Source organism: Corvus kubaryi, unplaced genomic scaffold (assembly GCF_017639235.1).
Source record: "Corvus kubaryi isolate FWS band 111438036 unplaced genomic scaffold, C.kubaryi_AGA036_p1.0 37385, whole genome shotgun sequence".
In the NCBI taxonomy this organism is placed as follows: domain Eukaryota; kingdom Metazoa; phylum Chordata; class Aves; order Passeriformes; family Corvidae; genus Corvus; species Corvus kubaryi.
Genome location: NW_024581127.1, coordinates 11,123,499 through 11,148,287, shown reverse-complemented (window position 1 = coordinate 11,148,287; position 24,789 = coordinate 11,123,499). Strand labels below are relative to the sequence as shown.

At 36.6% G+C, this 24,789-nt stretch overlaps 1 protein-coding gene across 2 annotated transcripts; it reads left to right on the top strand.

Annotated features, from left to right (window-relative positions):
• The first annotated feature begins 89 nt into the window (after positions 1-89).
• NBN (nibrin) lies at positions 90-23,287 on the top strand. Of its 2 annotated transcripts, XM_042035831.1 has the most exons (16): positions 91-263; positions 1,829-1,962; positions 4,651-4,796; positions 6,098-6,257; positions 6,647-6,750; positions 10,901-11,018; positions 11,301-11,491; positions 12,556-12,656; positions 14,308-14,443; positions 14,891-15,154; positions 15,430-15,898; positions 17,870-17,956; positions 19,114-19,269; positions 20,280-20,393; positions 21,407-21,456; positions 23,086-23,287. In XM_042035831.1, the coding sequence occupies exons 1-16, from the start codon at positions 233-235 to the stop codon at positions 23,114-23,116; spliced, it is 2,292 nt and encodes a 763-aa protein (XP_041891765.1). In that variant the 5' UTR covers positions 91-232; the 3' UTR covers positions 23,117-23,287. The 2 variants fall into 2 exon arrangements, with proteins under 2 accessions (XP_041891766.1, XP_041891765.1); XM_042035832.1 differs by lacking the exon at positions 17,870-17,956 and having other exon boundaries at positions 90-263.
• The last annotated feature ends 1,502 nt before the right edge of the window (positions 23,288-24,789 follow it).

Here is a 24,789-nt window from a genome sequence, read left to right as displayed (position 1 = left end):
CGGCCCCGCCTCGGCCCCGCCTCGGCCCCGCCCCGCCCCGCGCACGCGCGCCGATCCACCGCTCCAGAGGTTGCGCGAGGCCAGTAGGCGGCGCCTTCCGCCGCGTCCCTCCCCTTAGCCCGGCCCGGCCCGGCCCGGCGCGCGGGATCGCGGCGGCAGCGGCTCCCGGGATTTTCTCTCCCTGGCCCGGCCTCGTCCCGGCTCGCCGGGGGGTGCCGGGCGGAGCTCCAGGATGTGGAAGCTGGTACCCGCCTCGGGAACAGGTGAGGCAGCGCCAGATGCCGTCGCCGCTCCGGCGGGCTAGGCCCGGGCACCGCGGGCCTCTTCCCCGCCCCGACCGGCGCCTGCGCGGCTCCCCGGGTGTGCCGGCGTGTTGGCTTCCACAGGGCTGGCTCCAGCCGGGCTTGCGTGTCCGTGCTGCTTCGGGCCAGTGGTGATCTAAGTCCTCATTGCCCTGGGCATTCGTCCACGGCGAATCGTCCGTATTTCCCTGGAGCACTGCAGACCGCAGCGCCTGTGAAATCTAGTTGGGCTTTTCGAACCTGTGTGGGATGTCTTAGGGTGCTGCAGGTTACAGAGTCCTGCATTGTAATACCTGGAGAGTTGAGCTCTGAGGCAGCAGTCAGTCTCAGAAACAATGTTTACCTATTGTACTGATGTTTCAAAGACTTAACTGTTGAGCTTCGTGGTGTTTCTTGGGTGCAGAGTTTTGAAACTAAGTCGCCCCTATACTTCACGTTTCCTTGTTCATATGAGCTTTAGTAATAGGTATCATATAATACATACATTTTTTCCTAAGTATTTATAAGAACACAAAACAACTGCGTCCACTCTGTATTTCCTGGTTCACTGGGAGGAAATTTTGGATGTTTGATTTATTTGCTGGTGGCAACAACACCTAATCTTGTTGAAATGAACTGACTTACTGCCTGGAGAGCTCTTGAATGAATCAAAACACTCGTCATTCTATTCAGAATGATCATTTCTGCACAGTTCGTATTTGGAAAGTTATTTGCCCAGGGTTGATAACTGGAATTTATCTGTATGTACTCACTTTCATCAAGAAACATTTTTGTTTCTGTTGACCAGTGGTAGCACACCTTTGGGAGGGAGTCAAGCCATTCACTGGGAAGCTACCATGGAGTCCAGGTGACAGGTACAAAGCGTAAGCTAAAGCATAAAGATTGGTCAGAAGCTGAACTTACTAAGTATCAATTTGATTTACATGCATATTTCCTTACATTCATTAGGAGGACATTTTCCTCTGAACCTCTTAATCTGTTATGTGAATAAATAATATAACCTCAAAAAATTATGTAACCTTGCAAAGGTGTTTTAGAAAACCTGTCTTACATTGTGTTGTGTTTTTTTTTTCTTCCAAATGTCACACTTAATCTTCAAGAAAGTATTGGTAAAAATATATTGTCCTTGAAGAAAGTGCGATGCCACTTTTGAAACTGCTTTATTTATGGTAAAATGTATCCTTTTATAGTGGACAGAGCAAGGGAGCAAGAAAGAAAGAGGTTTTCTCTATAAGGTAAATGCATAATTTTAATCAGCCTAATCAGCATCACAGAATTCAGTCACAGAATATTCTGAGTTGGAAGGGACCCACAAGGATCACTGAGTCCAGCTCTTAAGTGAATGGCACAGATGGGGATAAAACCTACAACCTTGGCATTATTAGCACCATGCTGTGAGCATAAATGATGCATGGCAAAGCTAAGACTCAGATGTGCTACTCACTTCTCAGTGTCTCTCCTATGTGCTTCAGGTATTTCGGTGTTTTTTGTAAATTGATATTTTTCTGGTTTTTGTTTATTTTCAGGAGAGCCATATCGGCTTTTAAGTGGTGTAGAATATGTTGTTGGACGCAAAAACTGCACAATTTTAATTCAGGATGATCAGTCTATCAGTCGAAGTCATGCAGTTCTGACCGTAAGTCAGCCTGAAACAAGTCCTGTAAGTAGCCACCATTTTACTGCATTATCAGTGCACTGTGGGGATAATTCAGGCTGCTGTGACCATGCATACTCTCATTTTGCTCTTACCAGTTTTATGCTTGGAGTAGAACCGTTGATAACCTGTCTTTTTTTTAAATCTTGAAGTTTATTTCATTTCCTTTACGTTTGTTTGCTTTTGTTGAGGAATTTAGAGGCATAATTTTAGTGGTCCAAGCTTTATTTTATCCCAGAGTGAAGATTCACTGCGAATTTGTATTAAAATAATCACTGCAGGAAAATTATGCAATTGAGTTTTATTACATAGACTACTTTTAGGTTCTGGGAAGTGCTTCAGTTGTTTTACTGCAGACTTAGTTTCTGTTTCATTTCACATCACTAATTCTCTATATGCTTAGGACACAGAAAAGAAAAGTGTACCAAGGAGAATTAACAATCAGCAATTTATTGTTATGACATTTATGGATGTTTTGAAGCCAGTTGGCAGAAATTTCATTTATGTAACCTTCTATAGTATGTAAAATAAAATACGTAAAATGTATTTTTTCCTTTAATACTGCAAATATTGAGTGAGTCCAGTGGAGGGCTATGAAGATGATAAGGAGACTGGAGCACCTTAGTTGTGAGGAAAGGCTGAGGGATCTGGGCCTGCTAGGCCTCGAGAAGAGATGAATGAGAGGGGACCTCATCAATGTCTGTCAGTATCTGAAGGGAGGGTGTCAAGAGGATGGAGCCAGGCTCTTGTCAGTGGTGCCAAGCAATAGGACAAGAGGCAATGACAGAAACTGGAACACAGAAAGTTCCACCTGAACATGAGTAAGAACTTTACTGTGAGGGTAACTGAGTGTGTTGGTTTTGCATGGCCTGGTTTTTGGTAGCAGTGGAGCCACAGAGGTGGCTTCTGTGAGAAGCTGCTGGAAGCTTCCACTATGTCTGGTAGAGCCAATCCCTGATGGCTCTGAAGATGGACATGCTACTGGCCAAGGCTGGGCCAATTAGAGAGTTTGGTAACGCCTCTGTGATAACATATTTAAGAAGAAAATCAAAACAAAGGGGGCACGGTTTTTCTAGCCAGGGAAGAGGAGGAGGTGAGAACATGTGAGGGAAACAACATGGAGACACCAAGGTCAGTGAAGAAGGAGGGAGAGGAGGTGCTCCAGATGGCAGAGCCAAGATTCCTCTACAGGCTGTGGTGAGGACCATGGTGCAGCAGCTGTGTCCCTGCAGCCCATGGGTGCACGGGGCTGCAGAGATCCACCCGCAGCCCGTGGGGGAGGTGCCCGTGCCAGAGCGGGTGGGTGCCTGGAGGAGGCTGTGGTCCAGTGGGAGACCTGGTGGAGAGAGAGGGCCCCGCTTCCAGGCTGGAGCAGCCTGTCCTTGGAGGACTGCACCCTGTGGAAAGAGAGACCCACAGTGCAGCAGTGTTTGGAGGACTGTTGCCTGTGGAGGTAATTCACGTTGCAGCAGTTTTGGGAGGACTGCTGTTCATGAGGTTGGAGCCCTGCCAGAGAAGTTAGTGTAGAGCTGTCTCTGGTGGGAGGGACCCCACTGGTCTCACATGGGGAAGGACTCCTTTCCCTGAGCAGTGAAAGTAAACCTAGGATGGCGAACTGACCAAAACCCCCATGCCCTGTCTCCCTGTACTGGTGGTGGGAAGGAGGGAGGGGTTAGGGGAAGAAAAGGTGTTCTAAGGGCTTATTTTACTTCTCATTATCCTCCTCTGATTTTGTTAGTAATAGATTTACTTTGTACCTTTAAGCTGAGCCTGTTTTGCCCTTGGAGTGTTTTATCCCGGTCCTTATCTCAGCTCATGAACCCTTTGTTAATTTTTTTTTGCTTCTCTGCCCAGCTGTGGCAGGGGAGGGCGAGTGAACGACTTCCATGGGTGCCTGTCGTTAGGCCAGTGTAAAACCACGACACTCAGCACTGGAACAGATTGCCCAGAGAGGTTGTGGATTCTCTATCTCTAGAGATACTCCAAAGGAGCCTGGAGGCCATCCTGAGTAATGTGTTGTAAGGAAACCTGCTTCAACAGGCAGGTTGCATTAGATCACTCCAGTGGTCCCTTCCAACCTTATCCATTCTGTGAAATAGCATGTAACTGCATGGCACAATTTCATAAAAACAAACTATCAGTGTTCTCACTGGCTTGTGAGCTGCTTTGGAAATCAGTGTCTAACCAGAGATGCTGGTGTCTCCATGTCCTGCAATTTGGGGTAGACTAGCATTCCTCATGGAAGGAAATGCGAAAAACTGCTCTCAGGTGACTTTAGGCTTTTACTTACCATTCAGCCCAAAGCCCAGGATAGGGCTGAGTGGTAGGTAAAAACATAAATAATAAATCTCAGAGCCTTGCTAAATCGCTCTAGCTCAGGCTTTGGGCCAATGAAGGGCTGCCATGCACGGTCTCCAGAAAGACAAAGTGTAATCTCCAAAAAGACCAAGTGTAAGAAGCACAAAAGTTCTAAAGCTAAAAACGTGTATTTTTCTCTCATTTCTTTACAGTGAAAAGCAGAAGATGAATAATTACATATAGAAAGCCTCATTGTCCAAAGTCTTTATTTAAGATGGTATTTTATGGGCTGCTTCTTATTTATCTATCGCTTTGATCCACAGTGATAGTAACTTGTTTCTGATGAAGCTATCTCATTCTGATAAACTATAATGGCTTATTTATGTTTATTTTCAGAGTCAGTCTCTCTCAGTACCTATATTAACAGTAAGAGATACATCTAAGTATGGTACCTTTGTTAACGGATCAAACCTCAATGGTACTTCAAAGTCTTTGCAGTCTGGTGACAGAATCAACTTTGGAGTTTTTGAGAGCAAGTTTAGGTAAGTGCTTTGATTATAAAATACCAAGTAAAAAAATGGGCTTTTTAGAAGAGTATTTTAGCACATCATTCAACTTTGCAAGTGATACAGCAATGATGAAATTTTAGAAAGCAAAGGAGGTGACTAGTATTTTGCCTGTGTTCCACACCTGCTTCTGAAATAGTTTTTCCATTTTATTTTTATATAATTTGTTTTGACACTGGGAGGTTAAAATTGTAGTTAGAAAAGCAGTGGCATTTTAGAAGATAATATGTCATGTACAGTGAGTATTTCCAGGCTCTCTTTAGGCAAAAAACAAAGTCCTACACCAGATGAGAAGAAGGGAGAAAGGTTTAGAGTCTGTCTCAGCCCTTGTTAGCTGTTTGTAATGTAATGAGAAAAGAACTGACATTGCAGGAGAATGTGAACCCAACCTGCTATTTTTTTCCAAATTTAACATGGTAGCCAGTGCTGTCTGTTTATTTTTGGGAAGCAGTTCTGGAAATGAAGTGACAGATAAATAGAAAAAGTCTAATGACCATTAAAATCAATGTTAAAGTAACCAGAAGGTGACTTTGTGCCTTAAAATTTTATTCAGTTTTATCACTGCTTCTGGTATTATTTATTGTTATAAAAAGCTTGGCATTCTCTTCCAATTACTACAAAACTATTTTTTAATATTTTAGGTAAACATACTGAAATATGATACAGGCATCATACCACGAGACCAGATACATCGTGACTGTTGTACTAGGAAGTCTACAAAGTAGAAAGAAATTTAAATATTCTAAAAATGAAATAATGGAATTTGATATGTTTTGAATTTGATGTGGAAGATCTAAAATATATGTAAAGCTTATGGGCAAGGATAATGGCAATGTTAGGAAATGTTACTTGAAATTGCATTCTATGACATGCATATTTTAAGTACTAATCTGTTGCTGAACTGTCCTGTTGAGCATACTTTTGCTTTTGGGGACACACACTCAAATTTCTTTTGATATTCCCAGACCTTGTGCTATTGAAGTGCTAATTCTGTGTGAAGTCTGTAAAAGACCCACAAGTCCATAGAAATATTTCAGACATCAGGTCAAATTGTCTGAATTTTTTTTTAATTTTTCTGAATAAAAATTAGTATTTTCTTTCTTCAGGAGAATTTAAATCAGGAAGATTTTACTTTAATCTAGATTAGAGTATGGGTCTTTTTATTTTTTTTCCTTCAGATTTCCCTGAGATAAAAATGTGATAGTTAAGTCGGCTCTGTTCATCACAATGATTGGCTGAACTAACTTAAGCAATTCTCTTTTACTTGTTCTTTGCAGAGTGGAGTATGAACCTCTGGTTGTCTGCTCCTCATGTTTAGATGTAGCTCAGAAAACTGCTTTAAATCAAGCCATCCAGCAGCTTGGAGGTCTTATAGTGAATGAATGGACAAAAGAATGTACCCACCTTGTAATGGTATCAGTAAAAGTTACTGTTAAGGTATGTTGGAGAGTTTTCCCACTAATGCCAATTAAATTCTAGACCTGTTCAATTTTTTTCTCTACAAAATGGTGGTAATCTCTTCTTTTTCCAAGTTCAGAAGATGTGTGTGTCAATGGGAGGTTGAAGGGCAAGAAAACAAAAAAAAACAGTTTTGAAGACTTAGTGATTTTCATCAGTTGCCTTCTACGTTTTCATAACTTTAGTCAAGACACCAATTAAAAGCTAGGCTGTTAGAAGCAAAACAATCCCAGAAGCAAAAATAAACTATTGTGCATTTGTTTGTGTGACATTTTCCACATCTCAGATCTTAAAAAGCTAATGTCAGTTGAACCATATTCTATCTGAACTTTTTCCATGCAGTAAATTTGTATTTTCTGGTTTTTCAGACTATATGTGCTTTGATTTGTGCTCGACCAATTATAAAACCAGAGTATTTTTCTGAATTAATCAGAGCTATTCAGTCCAGGCAACAGTTGCCAAATCATGGAAGGTAAGTTGCCAAATGATCGTATTTACTGTGTTGCAGATGAAATTTATGGGAGTTAGATGATAAATAACTGCACATTTATCTGATAATTTTTGTCATAATATGCGATTCACAGTAATTTTATTTGTGGAGAAATGCTTAATATGATTGACATTTTAATATTCTAGCAGTTTTATTGTTCTCATCCCTAGAATTATAAAATGAGCTCTTGGAATTGACTATATGCTTAGAGATGTTACTGTCTCTAAAAAGGAACTTGTTTTGTTAGTATTTAAATGTTGCTTCAAACACTTCCGGGAACTGATACATAAAAATAAAGAAATTACACTTTTATAAAAGAAATTGTATCAAGTTTATTTCATTAAGCAGATGTATTTTCCCAGAGTGCAGTTATTTACTGAGTTACTGTAAACTTTGATCAGACAGAGTTAGCCTGACCCTGGAATTCCCTGAAATAGAAGAGGTTTTTAATTATCTGTTAAGAGATGAAGTGATACTAATATGCATTAGAATAAATAGAATATTAGAATAAAATATTTATTGTTTTCATGGTTAAATTAACTTCAAAAGGGAATTCTTAATTTGGAATCAGTAAATACTGCAGAATAGCTCTTCTGGTTATTTTCTTGATGTAAGAAAGTGTGAAATAGTCTGAATATTGTATGTGACAGTTTCATCTGAGCCCATATTGGTACTCATTTTACCTTGAAAAGGAGACAGTGGTGTTTTGCGTGGGGGTTGTGGTTGTTGGTTTTTTATTGTACGAACACATGATTTATGCAGGTAAGAAATTTCTGCTGTGTATATACATTCATATGTGCATAAATATGCATATATGTTAGGAAATGGCAATTTATTTTCTTTAGTGAGTATGGTGGTAGCCATAGGTAGAGTAGTTTGAAGACTGAGGCTGGGTGGATACTAAACAAACTGCTGGTGCACATGTGGAAATAGAAACAAAACTGGAGAGGATTCACAGTGAGCTGTGCTTATTATGTGGTAAAACATATTTCACAGAATGTGACACTACCTTGTTAGAAGAATACAGATGCCAATCTGGAGCAATTGGAAGGAAATACTCCTTAGTTTCTAGATGCTACTTTACATTAGCAGGGTTTATGTAATATGTCAAATCAGTCATCTGTGAGTGGCTTAAAACTCATTTGTTCTTCATTTTTGGAAGAAAGGGAGAATCTGAATTAATTGTAACTTTCCCTTCTACTTCTGCATTGTTTTCTAAGGATGTAAGAAAACTAAACAAACTATTTAGTACTCTCTGAAATACTTTCCTGGGAGATTTTTTTTTCTTTTGTAGAGCAGATCATACAAGCCATCAAAAGCTAGTGATTGGTTGTGCAACTTGAAATTTGTTTGGTTGAATATTACCTGATGGTAATGCTGCTGTTCCTGTCTGTTACAGGAACGAGTAAACTGTGTCTTTGTCTCTTGAAACCAGGGCGTGTCCATTTAATACAGAAGTGATAATACAATTGAACTTTTAAGTTCTCCCTAAAAAAGAAGCAGATGGGTATGTTTACATTTCTGAAATATTTTTGCTAACTTTCAAGATCCTGAGAGGAGCTGAACCGGCTAAAAGTTAGTGACACTAACAGTATATACATTATGTAGCTTTCAAAGAGAGTTCTGCATCAAGCTAGATGAAACAGCTGATGTAATACACAGATCTATGTTTAAAACAATTGGTGTATTTTAAATAGGTCATGTTTTATGAGATGTAGCTTGTGGGAAGATACTGAAAATTTACTTATCAGCTGTTTTCATTAAATTTCAAAAAATACTTCTAATTTTGATAGGGAATCTCTATATTGTGCATTGTAGCTAGAGCTGACCTGAGCTGGTATATCTACAGGGCCCCGGACAGCTTGGAGCAATACTAGTTTGGGTGTGAAATAGGAAAAGTATGTTGAGATGGCAATACTGGGTGACACTATTAATTAAATCTTTACTATTACTGTAGAGCTGGTCCCTCCCAAAAAATCTAGGGAAACATTGTCTTAAAGTTCAAAAGAAAAAAATAATTAAAGTATCTTTTTTGTTTATAGTAAGATTTCATGTAATTGCAAACCTGCAGTTCCCATGTGAATGTGGAATTTTTTACGGTGTTACCCCAGTCCTCTGGTACTCTCTGACAACCTATGCGAGGAAGAACAGTAACTGAAGATTTCACAAACGGCTGCATAAGTGCTGTCCTGTATGAAATAACGTGTTTTATTACTGCAGTCCAGTGTCAATAGTGCAGGGCTTTGAAAAACAAGAAAAGTAACAGAGTTTTTAACAGAAATTCACCAAGAATCAAAATCTATTCACTGAGAGATTCAAGGTTGTAGAGGATCTTTTCTGGATGATAGTGTTACTATTAACAGCTTATGAGGCCAGAATATGAGGAGCACTTCAGAATCCTGACTGAAAAAGACCATTGCCTTTTGAGCTTAGATCAGCGTTGGATAAGAGTTTATAATTAAAATCAAAGGTTGATGTTTTGGGGTATTATTTGGAGACAATCATCAGTTAAAGTTGTTTTCTGAAATTAAAAATGGAGCCTTTAAATATATTTATAGAGAAACTATACTCCAGTTTCAAAGTAGTGAAAACTGCTGTTTTTCTGTTTTTACTCATCCTTTCATCTTTAGCAATGACTTTGTCCCTTGTATTTATCTTAGGTTAATCACTGTCTATAGGATCTGGTATCAGAAGTCTTCTGGCTTAATAACTAAAATCTGAATTGCCCTATTTCTACCTTAAGTTACTAGGCTTTATCATTTCTATTCAATTTCAATGCAACAATATTTTTGTAAACAGCTTTGAACAAGCTGCTGAAACTGATCAAATACTCATCTTTCAAAATCTGGTGGATTTAGGTTGCTTAATTTTCATTGTGTACATAAAGCTTCAAGAACTGATTGTGAAGAAGACATAAGAACGAAGATTACTGAAAAGCCTGTAACTATATAGCACATTTTAGCCTATCATAATTGAATTGGGTATTTGGATGAAGGAGAAAATTTATGTGCTTATTCTTGTGTTCAGTTTGAAATATATGAATGTTCACAGTGTTTGAGGAATGTCTTTTTATTTACAGATACTCGATTTTTTTTTCCCAAAACTTCAGTATTTCAGCATTTCATGGAATATGTTTCTTGCTTAGAATCTGCCAGTCTTTGCTGTTAAACTGAATTTCATTGGTGTGTTTCAGCATCTTTTTTTTTTCCTGCATAGTAGTATGAGAAGGATGTATTATCAGCAGTCAAAATAAAGATAAGTAGTTCTGTGATCAGCCAAACTATGTACATAAACAGTTATTTGGGCACAGATGTGGTATAGTTTGGTTAAAATTGACCTATAGTTTCCCTCCTTTCTGATATGTGCCTTCCCCTTGCTCTGTCAGAACTGCTCTGGTAGGGAATATGTGGCTCAACGATCCTGTAAGTATCTTGAAATTATCAGTTAGATGCATATCCTGACTCTAGAGGCTTTGCATGCTCTGGGCATGCCATCATTAACTGCAGCAGTGGTCACAGGCTGTGACAAAATTTAGAGCTTCAGGATAGAATTTGATTTTTGCCTAAAATGTTTCCCAGCTAAACTCCTTCTCATTTTGCCTGTATTGGACAAAGCAGTAGAGAATCTGCATGATTAATCCCTTCAGTTCTCTATCCCACCAGCAAGTGTACTTGTCTGCTGTCATACTATAGGCTGTTCTCAAGTGTGGCGTTACACAATTTCTTGACACAGTAGAAGAGAATGAGGGGTGACTGTTCTCACCACGTGGAGGGTAGAGGAAGCAAGATGACTAATTTTGTGTGGAGTTTTACTGTTATCTGGAGTAAGTGCAAAATGAGGTGGCAGTCTCATTTGTCAGTATTGTTAGTAAGAATGTGGCTATGTGTACAGCAGTTTGGTTGAATACATTCCTAAAAGTGTTTTCTTAGTTACTGAAGTCTTGGTCTTATCTTCGATGTTGAGAAATTAGGGGCTCTGTTTCTTCTTAATAATCTCTTGAAAATTATTTCTGTAAGTAGTTTTAAGAGAGAAACACAGTATTTTAGCTTCGGAACTTTAAACCAGAAAGGACTATGAGTCAGTACTGATAAGTGAATGTGAATTTTGTAACTTTCATTTTCTGTTCTTGCAGCTTTTATCCTCCAGTTGATGAGCCTTCCATTGGCACTGAAAACCTGGATTTATCTGAGCGTCATGAAAGGAAAAAAATATTCAGTGGAAAAACTTTCGTATTTCTAACCGCCAAGCAGGTAATCAGGCTTTACATTGCAAAAATATTGCAGGGCTAACTAAGCACAGATTTGTTCACTCTGAAATCATACTCATTCTGGGTTCGTCAGGAAAGAAGGATTTCTGTGTATTTATCCTACAGTACAGTAGGATAAGCAAGATAAAATATAGAGGAGAAACAGAACACATTACATCTGCAGTAATGCATCAGTGAGAAGCCCTATGCTGATAGTTCTGTATTCTGATACCTCTAAACTGACTGCATTCTAAGATTTTTGTTTTTATTTGCATTCTTTTTTTAGCACAAGAAACTGGGCCCAGCAGTTATTCTTGGAGGAGGAGAAGTAAAGTTGATGACAGAAGGAAGAAAAGAAATGCCTTTACTACTTTCTCCTGAAGTTTGTGTAGTTGATGTGGGTTTGACAAACTCTCAGATCTCAGGATCTGACTCTCTGAGAAACTGGACTGATTCCATTCTGACTATCTTGGAAAGGTACAGCATTGTTCTCTTGTACAGCGGTGCAGTAATTTCAGAACTGTTACAGAGACTTGGTCGTGGTATTTGCGTACATATTAAGCAGGAGGCTGATTATAAAGAGGACATTTTTTCATTGTTCTAAGTAGTTAGCAGAGTAACTAAAACTTCCTGAAGTGGGAAAGAAAGGAGTTGGCAGTTCGTGAGGATTTGATGGAATTTCTGTTTTCTTTTCTTTTTATTATTTTTTTGTAGAACTCAGTTCTACAAAAATTCATTGTAATGAAACTGCTTTAAAAATTACAGACAGCAAGTAGTTTCTCTTCTATTTAAAATGAGTTAAAATTAATATATTATAAGAATGCAAAATATATCATTTATGATACTGCATTAAATATATGTATTTCATCAAAAAGAGATGAGATGGCACCTTGAGGTCATGTGGTTCATTGTTATGTAATTATTTGTATACAGTGTTTTTGAAGAACAGCTTCTGTATAATGAAAATTAGTTTTTGTTTTGATGATAAGTTTTGTTTGAGAGGGCAGACTGCATATATTATAGATGTTAGGATTATCATGATGCCATTTTATTAAAACAGTGAAACAAAATCTCAATCCTTACCACATAAACCTAGTTCCCCTAAATTTTCCTTCTGGGTAGAGAAGATGGTACTCAATCTCTCCTCATGGCTGTAGTACAGAAGATGGGGGGTTGGGCAGGGTGCGTGACTTGTAAGAAATGGTCTCAAGTCTCTTTTCACACATTTTTGAATTAGAGGTAGAGTATAATTGGTTAAATGCCTAAAAATATGGAAAGAAGAGATGTATTGGCCAGATTACTGGAGCTAGACAGTGGCTACAGCAGCAGGAAACATGGGAGTTCATACATGTAGAACATGGCTATAATGAAGGATAATTGTGCTGACTTACTGTATTGGGAAAAACTGTAGTGTAGGCTGATTTTTTTTTTTTTGGAGGAGGAATGGACAGTTTTGTACTGTGCCATACCTGTGCCCATGTGCCTATTTGTCTTTGAATCTGTACTGAAAAACTTTTTTGTTTTAATTTGTATATTGACAGCAAGAATCTTAGGGCTGTTCCAGAGGCAGAAATTGGATTGGCAGTTATCTTCATGTCTACGGAAAAATACTGCAACCCTCAAAAGCAGCCTGCTTCCAAAGGTAATTAGAAGAAGGGTAGTAATAAATTAACAGCCTCAAAGAGGCAGTATTTCTTTTTGTGTAGGAGCATCAATTACTAACGTTAAAGTTGTTCTGTTTTGCAAGACCACTAAAAAAGAGTGACATTCTATGAAAAATGTATAGGACTCCAAAGAGGTAATTGGTTTTTAATGGTCTTGCAGTAAATTGCAATGAAGATTATATGACTCTTAGATGTAAATAAAAAAGTAGATCTAAAACTAGCCTAAAAGGCAGACACATAGAACAGTGACCTTGAAAGGAAAGGTACTTTAAAAACATCTGAAGTTCATATTTTTAGTGACCACTGAATTCATATGTATGTGGTAGTTTGAATTCCATGCTATTCTGTCTTTTCATAAAAGACTGGGGTAATAGGGAAGTAAAAGGTGAAAGTTAGAAATCAAGAGAATAAGAATGGTATTAATTTATTAAGGCTTGCTTTTTTTTCTTTTTTTCCCTCTGCACAAAACAGAATTTGCTTTAGGAAAATACAATTACCTCCCACACAGTTCAAAACTAAAAATAATCTTTCCATAAGAAGTTAAGGCAATGAGACATGATTGCTACATTTGCTGAAGTAGTAGTTTGGGGGTGGACATTCCAAGTCTTGACTTGAAGCTTATATTTGCTAATGCAGTAGTAATAAAAGTCAGACAGACTTTCTGAGAGACAGAAAAAGGTTTTTGTCTAATTCTCTTTTCATGCCTCTTCATGTTGTTCTCTATTTTGTTGCTATAAAATTTTCAGAATTATGTTTTATAGATTGTTTTTGTTCTACAAAATGTTGTATCAGGTAGAAAATCCTACCATTATTTTAAAAAGCAGAGGAAAAAACCCATAAGTTTGTCTTTATATGTAGGACTATTACTTACTTAAAAATATATTTTGAACAGAGAAACACATACACGCAGTACTTCCAGAGATCTGAAAAATATTTTGGTTGACTGATATTCTTGTATGAATAACTTGCGTATGATCTATTGCCTGTCCAATTAGTTTAGAAAATATCACAATATTAGTTGTCAGATTAAGTTTTAAGATTCTGATCCTTCAGACACTGCATGAATCAGAAATGCTGATTCTTATTTCCAGTCTGAACGATTCAGTTGGATAAAAGTTGTCTGAAATTGCGTAAACAGACTGTATATCAGACTTTTAAAGGGAGCTGTGTTTACAGTTGAAAAAACTCGTATCCCAGATACAATAATCACATTAGAGATCATAAAAGAGTAAGTAAAAGGAATTTTGTGCTCTGACAGTTTTGCATAAACTATATATCGCAGGATATATATTTTATTTTTTGCATAAAATGTATACCACATGATTTTTTAAGTACATTTTGTATATACTGATATATGATTTCCCTTTATGCTTCATTTTTATTTAAGCATAATTCCATTACTTAATCAGTGGAATATTTAGTTAAATCTGAATTACAGAATATGGTCCTTTAGAACTATTTTTTCAGGTTTTTTTTTAATTAATAAATCTGCTTATTTTTAAATTAAAATTGCTTTAAGACCATTTTACAAAGATCTCACCTGATCAGGTAGTAATGTGTGATATCACGTGCAAAGAAACACAGCTTTGACATTAACCTTCTAATTCTTCTCTTGTGTTGGTCCTGCAGCTGTATCTGAAAGTTTTCCTGCATCAGCCGTTGTAGGCCAAACCATTTCCCACAGTTTGGCTGTGGATGAAACCATAATGCCAACTGCTGCAGATAGCAGCACATTTTACATAGCTGATACAGAAGAGCAGACATGGTAAAGTATTCATAGAAATTTCTAAGCTAATACTTGCAAATAAAACAATCTTTTGTGGCAGAGGAACTGTATCATTGCCATGGGCAAAGATATACAGTGTTAAAAGTGGCATTTACTAAATTGTTGTCACTTGTCTGCAGTGACATAATTTTTGCTTTTGAGTGCTAGATTACAGAAACCATCCCATAGGACTTCGATGATTCTTTCAAATGCAAATGTAGATGCTGCATATCTGTCTTGACTTTCTGAACTGTCACAAATTTTCAAACCATTTCACAATCATAAAAATATATTGATCATAGCAGATTTTACAGTTTGTTTTAGCACATTGTTTGTAAGTTTATTCAAAGTACAGGTATAGCTTTTTTAAAAAGTGTGTCTCTGATTTGATGTGTCTTTGGTAACTTCCTCTGTGTCATTTAGTATTTTTTTTTCTCTCTAATCTAGTATGGAGATAGAGAATACTTCCCAGGTGCATAGACAAGGGAAAATGGCTTTCCAGGATACAACTGCCATAAAGAAAACCAGTAGCACAAGTGGCAGTGTAAGTGCAGGAACATCGATGCCTAGAGGGAACAGAACATCTGGGTTAAGTGAAAGAAGTCAGCCTGTCTCACCATCTAAAATTGCAGAAGCTGGCAAACCTCGTGAGGGTGCTTCACGTCACCAGTCGAACTCAATTACAAATTACTTCCAGGTAGCTAGAAAAAGGTACGTTGAAGTGTTCTTGACATTACTTCCCTTGTTGGTATGTTGGTGCTGTTTCTGGAAAATTTCAACTCAAGCAATGTACTTTCAATCTGACACATACTTAAAAAGGTAATTTTTAGATCAAATTCCTAGAATGAAAAGGTTTTCCTTGAGGGAACTTTAAATTTCACAATGCAGTCCCTAAAACCCCAGAAGCTGTTATGTTGTGGGTACAGCTAATCATACTCAAAAATGCTTTTGTAATTTCTTTCTTTTGTAATTTATTTCTGGCTAAGGGAAAGAGCTGAAGAAGAAGAGACATCTGTACCCAAACTAGCAAAATTGGAGGAAAGGTCATTGCCTCTTTCCAAATGCACTGAATCCACAACTTCGTCAATCTGCAACAGTGAAGCAAAACAGCATCAAAAGAAAAATAACATCCTGGACCCAAACGCAAATTTTGCAGTAGAAGACATGGGTGTAAAGCTTATGAGGGAAAGTGGCAAGCTAACGAGTGATAGAACAGACACTAAAACCACTTCTAGTGAAAATCATGCACCAAAAAAGAGAAAGGAATTAGATGATACATCTGAAGATACAGAAGCACTAGAAATTGTGTTTAGTGGAGACCTAGACTGGGAAGATCAAATGGCAGATCATGACCAGGAAGCTCAAGGTAATACACGAAAAAAACAATGTTTGGAAGCCAAAGGAAGCAGGATTCAAGAAGTAAATGTAAATCAGAGAGAGGAGAATAAAGTATTGGTAAGTTTTATATCTTCTTGTGTGCCTGATCTTGAAATCTGCAACTCTTTTAGGAGGATGCAGTTAGCTTTTTTAAGGAGGAGGCTGCCGGCATACAGGAAGTGGCTTTGTAAAATTTGTTTGCTTAAATCTCATACATCCACTGTGGTTCAGAATGATTAACCTGTTACATGTGAACGTTGCAGTTTTACACATACCTAAATGTTTTTTCATTCTTCTGGACATTTTTTCTTTGTGAATTGAGAGCTGCTTGTATTCTGAATGCTTTCTTTTTTTTTTTCCGCTTTATATACTGTAAGTAGAACAGCAGAATGGTCCAAGAAAAACTTCTCATATTGCTTGTTGCTGTGTTAATTATAATGGTGTTATTTATACTAAGATACTACTAAATTATCTTTATGTAATTAATTTTCTAAAGAAACTTCTAGCTGACCTCCTCTGTTGAAAACCACAGTAGTGTCCAAGATCTTCTAAGTCAGAATCTTTTGATATTGTGTGAAAGATTGTTAAAATTCCTGTATGAGAAATTTTAAAACAGAACCCAAAACAACAGCAAACCCAAAACACAGCTTGTGTTTTTGTGATTAATTTTCTGGTTTTGTTTTTGACACTAAGGGAATTGTCTAAGAGATATGAAGAAAACAATACCCCTTGAGTTAACAGTGGTTACTTTGTTGAAAAAAAAAAAAGAAAGCGGGTTTGTAAAGCAAAACAATATTGAGAGATTTAGACTATTAAAAATACCATAGGAATAAAAGAACAGGTTTATTTTTGGTTTATTTAAAATATATATATTAAACCTTACTGTCCAGTCCATTTACAGTGTAGGCAGTGTTTAAATGTTTAAAAGTTTAATTGCATGATTCACTGGATTTGCAAAATTCCTTGGACCACATGATAATTAGTAATTGTCTGTGCATCCTTAGGTCAAACCAGCTTGACACTTTGTTGATGCTTTACTGGAGCTTGCTTCTGGTGAAGTGTGAACTTTAACTTCATTATAACGCTCTTTTGTTGTGTGCGACTAAGAGGCACACGTTGAAAGACAAGTCCTATAATTTAGAGAATTACGTTTCTTGCTTTTTATACTATCAGAGAGTAGGTACTTTTTGTTAGGTCTGACCGTACTGACAGACTAAAATTGGTGCTTGGAATAGTCTATTGAATTTTGTTGTGGCTTGGAAAGTTTTTCTAGTCTAACTTCTTGTCAGGGTTCTGAAGGACAAAAAAAAATTTCTGTGCAACTTAACTAGTACTTTAGCAGATAATGCACTTAAAGTTTCTGCTGAAAAGCAGTCTTCTAATAGTTTAATAATGACCTACTTTATTAATGTGAAATATATTTCCAGTGGACTAGGAAGGAGATTTCATGATAAAGCTCCCCAGGCAAATTTGATGAATATTTTCTCTAAGTGTAGATGTGCCTTGTGTATCTGGCAAGACAAAGAATGTTAGCAGTTGACTCAAAACCTACAGGATGCATAAAGCTGATTTGATATTTTATCAACTATTGAAAATAATTGTTGTAATGCCAATCTGGTTTTAAACTATAGGACAGAATCAACCTGCAGAACTTTCTTGTCCTAGTAATGAAATGTCCTTTCTGCACACATGTACACTTCAAATATCAAATTGAAAATGCTACTTTTTATATTTAAAAGCTTTTACAGTTTTCCAGAACCTGACAGGACTTTGAAGATTGTACAGATGGACAAAACTTCCTAGTGTAAATAAAGAAAGAAAAAAAACCAAGTGAGCAAATAATAGTGATTTTTTAATAGAGAAAGCCTCCAACCATTGTTACAGTGTGCGTAAAATCATAAAAAATCTAAAGTACAGGGCAGTTTCTCTTCTGTCTAAATGTTTATATTGATTTGTATATGTTTACCGTAAAGAGCAGAAAACAATTTTATGTAATTAAATTTCCATTTCATTTGAGCTTTATATTTAAAATAATTTTTAATCAAATAGAAAGAAGATGAACTTGGATCAGTTCTAACTTCAGAAACGAGAAGTAATATTAAGCAAGAGTCACCAGACTTAAGGAGCGAGCTGATTGTAAGTTTGAACAGTGAACTTTAAGAAGCATTACAAAAATATATCAAAATTTTGATTTTAAGAACATAGTATTTCTGGATCCTATTTCAGGGTAAAGGAGGTTTGGAAGATTGTACTCGTTAATGTAATCATATGTAAATTTGAATAGTGCAGTCCAACTTACAGACCGTGGGAAAAAAAGAGCATTTGTAGTTCATCTGTGTGCTTCTGTAATGGCTTTTGGGTGGATACTTAAGGTGACTGAAACTACAGGTAATTGTATTAAGCCTTCAATGTGGTTAATACTTGTACTGATGTTTTTCTTAGATTACTTCTTAAAGACCTGCCAAGGATGTAATCTTGTCTGCTCTAAGATCACAACTAGAATGGAGGAGATGGACCATTGGGAAAATGGATGTGATATACAGTGATTAACATTAGATAGTGTGCTAATTTTTTGTAGGTGAGATGAAGGAAGGAGAGAATTGCTTGCAGTGGCAGTGAGGCAAAGGAGACTAGGCTGAATGAAATTGAAAAAAAAAATTCTGAAGAGATATTAAAGTGTAGCCAGTCAACAAGGGGCACAATAATATTTTTTCATCTACATACAAAAAACAGCTGAAGAAGAGGTATACCACAGTGCAGGGTCAGCTGAGATTAAAGGACTTATAGTTATACTTTGCTATAAAACCACTGTACTGCATATGGGCTGGAGCTGTCCTTGAACATAGTTTAATGTTACTTGTGAGCTTATCCTGCACCCAGACTTCTTTTGAATCTGCATAGTTGTAGTCCCAGGCAGCAAAGTGTTCATGCAGACTTGCTCGCATATGAGCATTCTCATGGACAAGAATAATTTGATGCATTGATCAAATTCAGCTTATAGCCCTAGAGTTGGCCGGGTAACTGTAGGCTAGAATTGAGATGTTCAGCCTTGTCTTTTGTGAAGTATTTAAATACATGAGAAACAAATTTACTCTATTCATGGTATATAAGAAAGCTGAGAAGTTCATACATCTTCTTAGCTTCTAGCACTACTGCTATTTCTCCTCACTGTTTCTTAAACCTAACTTTTGCTCAGCTCTGCTCACAATAATTTCTTTACAGTTTGTACTGTTAGATACGCTGTATGTCTATTCGCACACTTGAATGCTTCTTCCTTTTTCTTCCCACGTAAGAACCACAGCAACCTGCAAGATGACTCCAGCAGTCTCCCTAGCAGGCTTCTGTTGACTGAGTTTAGATCTCTGGTTGTCAGCCATCCAAGACAGAACAGTCGTCTTACTGGAAATACCAACTATGGGGGAAAGAAAAATTTCAAAATGTTCAGAAAGGTTAGTGTGTATTTTAAATGGTCACAAGATGGCACTATTTGAAAATATTAAAAAGTGTTGCCTTCAGATTGTAGAAATATGTTACTAAAGATTTTTTATAAATTGATAATAACTAAAGAAAGAAACAATTTAAATACCATATTATACTGTAAACAGATATTTTGTTAATTGACTGAAGAAGTACCAGGTTGACAAAGGCTTACCCTGTGCTAGATTATTTAGACACTTGTAGTGCTTATTCCAAGCTATTACTTGGAATAAGTCATTTAGTGATGGTTACCATAACTTCTGGTTGTACCTCCAAAAGCTAGCAATTCCACTTCTCCAAAGACCTATACATACAGTGTAGGCTGATTGAGAACCTTCCATTTTAACTAATAAATTTTGCATTTCTACATAGAACTAAATCTGTATCATACAAAAGTAAGGTGATTGATTGCTTGGGTCCGGAAGACAATTGCAAAATGATTCTTAGTGGTCAGTGTAAAAGTACCACTTCAGCTTATATTAAAAATAAAATAAAAATGAAAATCATATGATACGACTAGAAAGGCATTTTAGTAAAATAAGTGTGACTAGAATGTGATTACATAGTACTACTTCCTGGGAGTTCCTGGGAGTATACTCTCATTTTTAAATAATGTTTTAATTTTCTGCTAATATTTTCCACCATTTTGTAACAGATGCTTATGCAGGCTGACAATAAAATATAAACAGTTTTTTATCGATATTTCAAACTCCATTTAATGCACTATCAAATTTATTTAGCATATTTAACTTATGAGATGTATTTTTTGTTTGTTTCTTTTTGTAAAAGGAGGGAGTTAACAGCTTTCTGTAAATGGTTTTTTAATTTCAGTCACTTTTGAATATGATTTTTGAGTGTTATTCAAAGAAAGACTGGCTTACTTTCTTCTGTGATATCTGAATAGACTTTCTGAATTTGTTAAAACGGATCTTTTACTTGCACTATGCTTGCCTTGTAGTTGTAAGAATTTATTGTCCAACAGGTAGCTTACCCAGGGGCAGGACAACTTCCACACATTATTGGAGGATCAGATTTGATTGCCCACCATGCTAAAAAGAATTCAGAGCTAGAAGACTGGTTAAGGCAAGAAATGGAGGTAAGAAATTATTTTTTGAATACGATCAAATAAAAACTTGACTAATGTAAGTGGTCATACCAACCTGTGATCATTACGGAAATACTTCAGGATTTTATTTTTTAAATAAAACCTCAGTTAGTTATCCACACATGCTCATGGGAATGTGTACAGTAGTAAAGTCACTGAATGTCAGAGGTCAGTGGTAACACTCATCTTTATCTGGTTATTTAATTTCATTTTGCATGCAACACTCATCTAGTCAGAAATATTTATATAAAGTGAAATCAATAACCTAAATGAGATTGATCTTTTGAGGAGTGGAATAAGTGCTGTGTAAACTTGTGACTTGTAAAAGTGTGACAGGGAGCTAGAAATAATTTCTTTATGGTTAACTGTGTTTAAATACTTGTACAGTACAGTTGATATTCTACTCTTGAATAGAACAGAAAATGCATGAGTAAAATTCTGTTGGAGTATACTCCAACAGAAGAGATGTAATGAGAATAAATTTAATATTTTTTGTTTTGTGCAAATCCTCACCTTTATATATAGAAGTCCTAAAAAATATTTTATCGTGGCAGTTCTCTGGCACTTTCATTTTCTGATAGTATCCTTAAAAATACTTGCTGATGACTCATATTGTTTCCACAGCCTGATTGAGATCCAGTTGCATCAACACTTCTTATCTCATTTTTTTTTAATCCCTGAATATAGATAATGATAATTAAAATTCCCTTTACACACAAATAATCAGATAAAAATTTCTCTACTTCTGTAATGGGGCTTAAAGCCCAAAACCCCACATTTCTGGCCAAAATTGACATATTTCACAAACTATTCCATTTAATTAGTTGGTATCAGTAGCCAAATTCGAGTAGTGAAATAACTTGTCTAATGTGAATATGCACTAAATGGAGTCCTTAGAGAAAACTTATTTCCTTGGGAAAACTTTGTTAGTGCAGGAATATTGTTTTTCTAGTTTGTTCACTAGAATTACCCTTAACAATCAAATATTAAATAAACTTTCTCAGGAACAGGACAGATATGCAAGAGAAGAATCACTTGCTGAGGATCTCTTTAGGTAAGAGTTTTATGTTTGTACTTAGAAACGTTTATTTTTTGCATCACATCTTTTTTTGGACAAATTTTGATTTTGGAAAAGACTACTTTGACTATTCTTTTCAAAATTTAATGTATACCCATGTATAGAATATAGGCAAAGTGATTCAGTAATTTCTCTGGAAAACAAACTCTATCCAGGCTTCATTTAACATGGAAAATGGGTGGAGGTGAGGTGGAAGAGATAACATGAAAAGATGTTCATGACTGTCTGTGTCAGCATCTCTGTAGCGAGTCACAGACAGGGTTGAAGCTGCTGTTGTTTTGGTGTGAGGTTTCCATCATGTATCATCCCCTGCTCCTATCTGCTTTATCTCCCCATTCCTCCCTTGCCCCCTCTTCCATAGAATTTGCTGTCCAGAACACATTTAAGCGTTAGAATGAATGCGCTACAATGCTATAACAATAAAATCAAATAGATGTTTTGAGAGTTAATACAGGGGCCTCATTTTATTTAGCAAAAATTTCACTACTTTCTATATTTTTCATGTGAAGAAACAAGTGACCGGTGTTTGACTTCTCACCTGTCATGAATTTGCCTAACAGCAAAAGCTGTGCATTTCAGTAGAAAAATGTATATTGTGAAGGATTTTTTTTTTCTGAATCACTATCAAACAAACATGATACTACGTATCAATACCTGTAAGAGCCATTCAGAAAATCCTATTGCATTAACAACTTGCTCTGTTAATTAACAGTTAATAATAGAGCATTTCTTTCAAAGGGTATACATTAAATTTTTGAAGACTGAGTTGGATAGTAACAACACTGATTTCTACTACCTTTCTAGCTGTGTGGTGATGTAATTTGGCTCACAAGTTGTCACATCTTCCTGTCTAAGAGAAGAATCTTGATGAATAAGAGCAGAATTAGTGAAAGTAAAACTGCCTGATCATTCAGTTGTGTCTAAGTTATTCATGCATGAATACAAAACACATCAGAATTCCAAAGAAGTGACAGGATTTTGGGAGACAAAGCACAAATGGAAATGGCCAAGGGATAGCAATGTCAATTTGAGTCAAACTATAAGCATATTGCAGTAAATCAGGTAACTACTTAGTATATCCAGAAAGTAGCTCTAAATTTCTAACAGTCAATCAGAAGCTGTATAAAGGGGAAGGTAGGGCAAAGATCTGCTTTATGTAGGAGTAGGAAGCAGCAGAAAGGTTTTTGAATGAGTTGTGGCCAAATGTACATAAATGTAAACTTACAGGATCCCTTTCCCCTTCCTCCTCTTTGTTTTTTTTGGTGTCCTTTTCCAGTAAAGAACTTAGTGTTGGGACATTAAAGGCTTGGAGAAGCTTGTTCATACATCAGATTTAAAGGCTGTAAGTAGTTAGGAAATACGAAAATTTTACTGAAGGTTATCTCTAGTTCATACACAGGTTCTACCTTAGGCATCCTTCAGTCCACTTGTAGTAACTGCAGTTAATTATAGGAGTGTAGTCAGAGAAAGGACTGAACACTTGGCCATTCTCTTGTTATGAATATATAATAAAGCTATTTACATCACATTGTATATCTAGATCTATATAAACTTTGAATATCATTGTTTTACTTATTAGTGAAAAATTTTATTTTTTTGTTGCAGATACGATCCTAACGTGAAAAGAAGAAGATAAATTGTGACCTGGATTTACAATGTTTCTCTGGCAAAACCTGTTTTCTGTTCCTTAGGTTTCCTGGTTACAGTGTGTATGACGTTCCTATATATGACCATCTGAACTATGTATTATTGTAAGACATGTTTTCTAAGTCTTGCTTTTATTAAAGAAAAAGAAAAGTTCCTTTCACTGCTTGGTACTTACAGGTTGCACATTTTCAAGACCGTCCCATTATTCACTTCAGAGTAATGCTTAGTAAAATACCATAGATACTTAGGATTTCATTTTAGGCTCTTTCTAATGTTTGTTTATCACTACTGTATTGGGAAAGAAAAAGGAAGTTAGCATCAGGCTATTTTTTCTCTTTTCAGAAAGGCTTTGTTAACTGGGTATTTTCAAGGGTGTTATATTAAGAATTGATAATCTATTGAGGCTGAGATGCAACTGGTATTTGATCATATGATATGGTTGATATGATATGATCATGATATGAGTCATAATGAATCACTTCTCCGTGGTTCATTATGTAGAGCATGTACTATTGTTACTGTTACAGAAGATCTTGGAACTAAAAAAACCCAGCTTTTTGTTGGTTTTTTGCTTAAACATACTTTCATTTACACCTTTAAATCAGTGTGGTTGAATGTTCATTTGTTAAATGAACTTCCAAGCCAGACAAAGTCTTCAAAGAGCTGTTGCACTCCAATTTGGGATTTTAAATTATTTGACCTATTTCTTTCTTTCGTGCCTTTACTTTTTGCAATCACTGTGTAAAAATATGGCCTTCAAAATAGGTCAATTAACAGGGAAACAATTGCTTGTTTGTGGATTAGAAGAGCTCATTTTAGTAATCTGAGAACTTGCAATTTGTGAGATTCCCCTGGAAGTACAGTGAAAAAAACTTTCCAGACCTCCTGCTCAGCTGTATGAAGCCATCACATAGCAATAAAGATGGACAGTAGCTTTATTGCATCCTCTTTCAAGAGGGAGGATCTCTTTCTTCATGTGAGGAAGTAATCTGGTTGATGTAATTGAATTGACACAAACAAAATTTCTTCCTCTGCCAAGACCTCTGAGCATATAAGGAAGATGAGCTGCACTGTTTGAAGCTGCTCCATTGTGTATCAGATCTAAAGAGCAGCATTGCGAGATCTGTGTATATCAAGATAGCAAATGTGCTGAAGTCAACATGGTTGAACCATGCAGAAAATATTTGGTCTTCCAAAGCCAGTGTTTTCTCATGTCTGTCTTGGCATCTTCTTGCTGATCAGCAATGTCCAGAGTGATACACAAACTGTAGCCCAATACTTCTGAGTTCCACAAAAGCTGTGAGAATGTTTGCATGAGGGTACATCTAATCTTACCCACCAAATACCTTTAAAAAGACTGTTCTTAAGCAGTTAAAATTCTTTCTGGAGGAGATGTACTGACTGTTGCACCCTCAGTTGAGTTGTTCTATCACTGAGAATTTCCAGGTTTTCTGGCTGAAGACCTGGTCCAACAGAGCTCTTGTAGACTGCTGAGGTTTTTGATTGTTGTTACTAAATTCAAGCAAATAGCTTGGATAGCAGAGTATCAATGGACAAGATTCTTCAGAAAGGTTGTAATTAAAGCCTTGTTTTTGTAAAAAGCAACTGGATAATTTCTGAAGTGAAAGGACAAAACATGAAATGTATAGGGGCCTTCTACAA

What these genes read in the sequence shown, in the direction of transcription:
- NBN (XM_042035831.1), top strand. Translation starts at nt 233, where the DNA reads ATGTGGAAGCTGGTACCCGCCTCGGGAACAG. An exon ending in AAAGCAGCCTGCTTCCAAAG is followed by an intron (nt 12,657 to 14,307) that starts GTAATTAGAAGA and finishes TTGGTCCTGCAG; the next exon opens with CTGTATCTGAAAGTTTTCCT. An exon ending in CTTGCTGAGGATCTCTTTAG is followed by an intron (nt 21,457 to 23,085) that starts GTAAGAGTTTTA and finishes TTTTTGTTGCAG; the next exon opens with ATACGATCCTAACGTGAAAA.